This window comes from Prionailurus bengalensis, chromosome D1 (assembly GCF_016509475.1).
Source record: "Prionailurus bengalensis isolate Pbe53 chromosome D1, Fcat_Pben_1.1_paternal_pri, whole genome shotgun sequence".
Lineage (NCBI taxonomy): Eukaryota > Metazoa > Chordata > Mammalia > Carnivora > Felidae > Prionailurus > Prionailurus bengalensis.
The window spans coordinates 101,084,790-101,089,560 of record NC_057346.1 but is presented as its reverse complement, the minus strand read 5'-3'; the positions used below and the strand labels follow the sequence as shown (position 1 = coordinate 101,089,560).

Sequence of the window (4,771 nt, the reverse complement as noted above, 5' to 3'; positions counted from 1 at the left end):
TTTCACCTTTGCTTTCGCTACACTGTACATTGTTTTCTAGCACCCTTCTACCCCTTAACCTTCTGCATATTCCTGCTGCCAAACCCCCTCAGTGTCCCTGATCTGTGACGATGAAAGAGAAGGACCCTGCCAAACAGCAGTTCCTGGCTGATACCTCCCATCACTGCCAAGTGTAAAACTCTCCTTCTCCCACCATTCACTGAACACTGAGAGTGTTTTCCAGAGACAGTCCAGGTTTTCACTCAGGTTTCCAGCTCTTCGTGGAGTTTGAGGGTCCATCCATGTCCCAGTAAGTCAGCCTCAGGCACACATTCCACCACATAATTTTCTCAGAACATCTTCTCCAACTCCCAGGTTGACAAGACCACGACCTTCATTTCTAAGTTCTGGTTCCATAGGGATTAGCTCTACATCCAAGTTCTTAAAAACTAGAATAAAATCTGTAGAGAATTAGTGTGCACACACACACACACACACAATCATTCTGTCAATAGTCAGTATATTTTTTTCTGAAGACAAATCGTACAGGAAGAGAAATTATCATGTGAATATAGCCAGCTGTCAAAAGAATTCAACTGAGAGCCAGCCCAGGTTGTTCACAATGTTTATGGATTTTAAGTAATCCAATTCTTTTTTTTTTTAACGTTTATTTATTTTTGAGACAGAGAGAGACAGAGCATGAACGGGGGAGGGGCAGAGAGAGAGGGAGACACAGAATTGGAAGCAGGCTCAAGGCTCTGAGCCATCAGCCCAGAGCCCGACGCGGGGCTCGAACTCACGGACCGTGAGATCGTGACCTGAGCTGAAGTCGGACGCTTAACCGACTGAGCCACCTGGCGCCCCTAGGTAATCCTATTCTAATGCCATTTTATCTGAATAAGTTGTGTATATATGTGTATTTATTCATAATAATTCAATTAAATATATAAAATATTAGTGAAATTAAAATTTCCCAGTGGATTTTTCCCACAATGAGAATATTTCATCTTGCCTGTCCATGAAGGAAAACCAAGCTGTCAAGGAAAAATACATTGAAATCCCTGAATATCCTGTATCAAAAGAAGTCATGCTTTGCTACACCATAATTTCTTCATGGCTTTTTTCACTTCCATATTCCTCAGTGTATAGATCAGAGGGTTGAGCAGGGGCGTCCCAATTGTATAAAACACAGCCACTATTTTGTCAATTGGAAATGTAGCTGGGGGGCGTGTGTATATGAATATGCATGGACCAAAAAATAAGACAACCACAATAAAGTGGGAGGTGCAGGTGGAAAGGGCTTTTCGCCTTCCTTCAGCACTGCGGTTTCGCAGAGAGTACAAGATGACAACATAGGACATAAGCAGGATTATGAAACTCACCGTGCATATGGCCCCACTGTTGGAAACAACTAGCAAATTTATCACATAAGTGTCCACGCAGGCAAGTTTCAACAAGGGCTGCAAGTCACAGAAATAGTGGTCAATCACGTTGGGGCCACAGAAAGGCAATCTCAAAGCCAGGAAAATTTGTGCCAAAGAGTGGATACAAGATCCCACCCAGGCTAGAATCACCAAAACACTGCACACGTGCCGGCTCATGATGGTAGTGTATCGCAAGGGCTTACAAATGGCTACATAGCGATCAAAAGCCATGAGGATGAGCACCAAGATTTCCATGCACCCAAAGAAATGGAGTGTAAAGACCTGAGTCATGCACTCTTTGTAGGAAATGGTCTTCTTCTGAGCAAGGGCATCCACAATCAATCTGGGGGCTGTGGTTGTAGAGAAGCAGGTGTCAGCAAAAGACAAATAGAACAGGAAGAAGTACATGGGACTCCCAAGGGTCTTGCTTGTTTTAATAGTCACTACAATGAGAAAGTTCCCCAGCAGTGTCGCAAGGTAAAAGATCAAGAAGACCCCGAATACTGCCTTCTGCTTTACTGGATCCTGTGTCAGCCCAAGGAGAATGAATTCAGTCACACTGCTATTCATCATAATACTACTGGCTGAAAGTAAGGTGCAGTTGAGGACAAAGGCTGAATCTGCAAAGAGAAGAAAAGAAGTGACAGCTTGGGGAGATCGGTGGGCTGAACTTTGAATGCCTTGCTTTTGCTCCATGTTATGTTACCTCTGACTGCCTTCAGTCTATGACTCTTGGTAAATATGCAGATGCCCAAGCCTCTCCCAGATCTATCTGTTGATTCAGAAGCTAACTGAATTGGATCAACAAAGCCTTCGCATCTGGGGAGATAAAATTAAATGTCCTTTAAAAATTATGATTTCTACCAAGATTGAAAACTGCAGAACTTCACTTCTCCTTTGGCAAGTGCCTTAACTATCTCAAAATTTAGCTTTCAAGTGAAAAACAGAGTACAAATATTTGCCTTACCTGATCCTGAGTTTTCTTAAGAATTAAGATTGTTTATGCACACAGATACACACATATATCTCATGTGTTATGCGTTTTATCTATCTGCTTTGACATATAAAAAAGACTATTCCACTAAGATTAAGCACTCATATTGTTGGAGAGTCCCTCTGGAAGAAAATACTCTCAGTTCAGTTCACTTATTTTTGGGTCTCTGACCCCTTCATCTCTGAACCCATCAGTTTCTTGGATGCAATATGCTTTATGTAAATCTATTTTGACCATCTTTTACTTACGCCTTTCTTGTTCAATGTCCGCTTCCCTGATGTCATTATATAACAAAGGTCAAGGCAACTTTGAGGTTGGAATAATTAAGAAAAACTGTTTACCCTATTGACTGTACTCTGGGACTAAACTCAGAATATTGAGCATCTCTACCTCTGAATTCAACATGCTATAAAATTCCTAATGATGCCTATAATCTAAATAGTTTTGTAACCCAGAGATATTCATTTTACCCTGATTTCACAAGCATACTTCTAAAAACTTCATCTGAAACATATCCCATAATTCTAACATACTATGTTATGATTACTCTACATCAAGTTTTTGTTCATAACATATTGAGTTTGTCATTGAAATCTTCATATAATATCATTTTGTGTCCTGATTTTGACTTGGAATTATTATAGTTCTTCTTCCCATGTTATCATACTTATCGTTAGTTTCACTGTTAATTTAATTATGTGACATTGTATTAAGTGTCTTAAATGGAATCTCTTTGACTATTTGTCCTTTGAGATATTTATATTGCTTCCAATTTGACTCACATAAATAGCAATTTAGAGTAGTTTCCCAAGTAATATGCTGCTGTCCCAAATGCTAGAGATTATCATTGCTGTGGATAATTACTAAAAATATTTTTCTATATGGTGTGTCCATTTATTAACTATATTTATGATGAAATAATTCATGTTTATCATTAATATTTCAAAGTACATAGAAAAATGAAAGAAAATTTAAAGCTGTCTCCAAATTATTGAATTTATAAACGCACTCTCCAGAAATAACTACTTTTGGTTTTCTTTTAGAAATATCTTTTAAGAAACATTCTGTAAGTATATTTACATATGAATGTATCTCTACATCCTTTTACTATATACACATATGGTCAATATTTCAAGGTTGATGATTTTGCAGAAAAGCTGGTGAACATGCAAACAAACAAAAAAGGTTATTTTATGACGATCTTATTCTCTCATTTGGTTAGTAGAAAACAATTGAATTTTGTTATATACATACACATTTTTTATCAGCAACCACATTTTACATTGTTGCTGCATTTTTAATGAAAATATTGTTCTCTTGAGAATTTTTTGTATTTGTTCAGTTCATATTTTGCAATCTTGATATTTTATCTGGGATGGCTATTCATCAAGAAAATAACTACATTTCTTTCTGTCTAGAACACAGTTGCTCCAGTCAAATGTCTTGGGTTCAAATCCCAGCTCCACTCTTTACTAGCTGGGAAAGCTACTTTACACATAACCATAGTTACACTGCAGATAAAATGAGAAAAAGATCCAGCTCATGATAAGTGAGAACTATGTAAGTCCCAGCCTCTACTACTTTCCCTATTATGATTTTTCTTTTTCCCTTTTTCTGTGACCTTTTCTCCTTTTCTTATATTACAAACTGTCCATTTCTCCATTCTAATTTAGTCTTTTTTCAAAACATTTTCTAATTGTACTGCCTTTCCCTTCTTTCATAATTCCATATATCTTTGATTTTAAATATCAAATCACAATTATCTGGACTTATTGCAAAGAATGGGCAAAATATTCACTTCTTGTTAATGATTTTTGAGTTTTAAGATACACGTAGATGAAATCATTAATTATGTAAGGGACTATGTGGTTGGTATTAGAAGAATAGAAGCCATCTGCAGAGAGAAGAGTAAAAATTCCTAAGAGACAGATGGATCAGTGAAAAACTCCAAATTCTGTTAAGAGATGAACTATAGCTTTGACTGAAGAAAGTCAGAATTGAACCTGAGATGCAAACATCCTAAAGCACACTAGAGAGGTAAGTTAGCACAGTGAGAGCATCGAGGCTGAAGCGGAACAGCTGGATTCATACCCCACCCACTGCCCAGTATGGTGCCATGTGGCAGAAGTCCTTACATACCTCTGTGCTTCATTTTCTTCACCTGTAAAAGAATCTACTTTTTAGTGTTTCTATGAAGGCTAAATAATTCAGTATGTATGACGCAGAAGAGATGCAGGTATTTAGTAAGTGTGATTGGAATGATTCTTTCATTATGATTACTAGTATCAACATTCCATTATAATTATTAATATTACCAAGATATTAATCTACCTGTTCATTTACCCATACTATGTCTGCACAACGCTTTTTCACA

At 37.4% G+C, this 4,771-nt stretch overlaps 1 protein-coding gene across 1 annotated transcript; it reads right to left on the bottom strand.

Annotated features, from left to right (window-relative positions):
• Nucleotides 1–1,064: 1,064 nt before the first annotated feature.
• Nucleotides 1,065–1,976, bottom strand: LOC122482725 (olfactory receptor 4C11-like). Its single transcript, XM_043579024.1, has one exon. The coding sequence runs from the start codon at nucleotides 1,974–1,976 to the stop codon at nucleotides 1,065–1,067; it is 912 nt and encodes a 303-aa protein (XP_043434959.1).
• Between the last annotated feature and the right edge of the window lie 2,795 nt (nucleotides 1,977–4,771).

What these genes read in the sequence shown, in the direction of transcription:
- LOC122482725 (XM_043579024.1), bottom strand. Translation starts at nt 1,976, where the DNA reads ATGATGAATAGCAGTGTGACTGAATTCATTCTCCTTGGGCTGACACAG.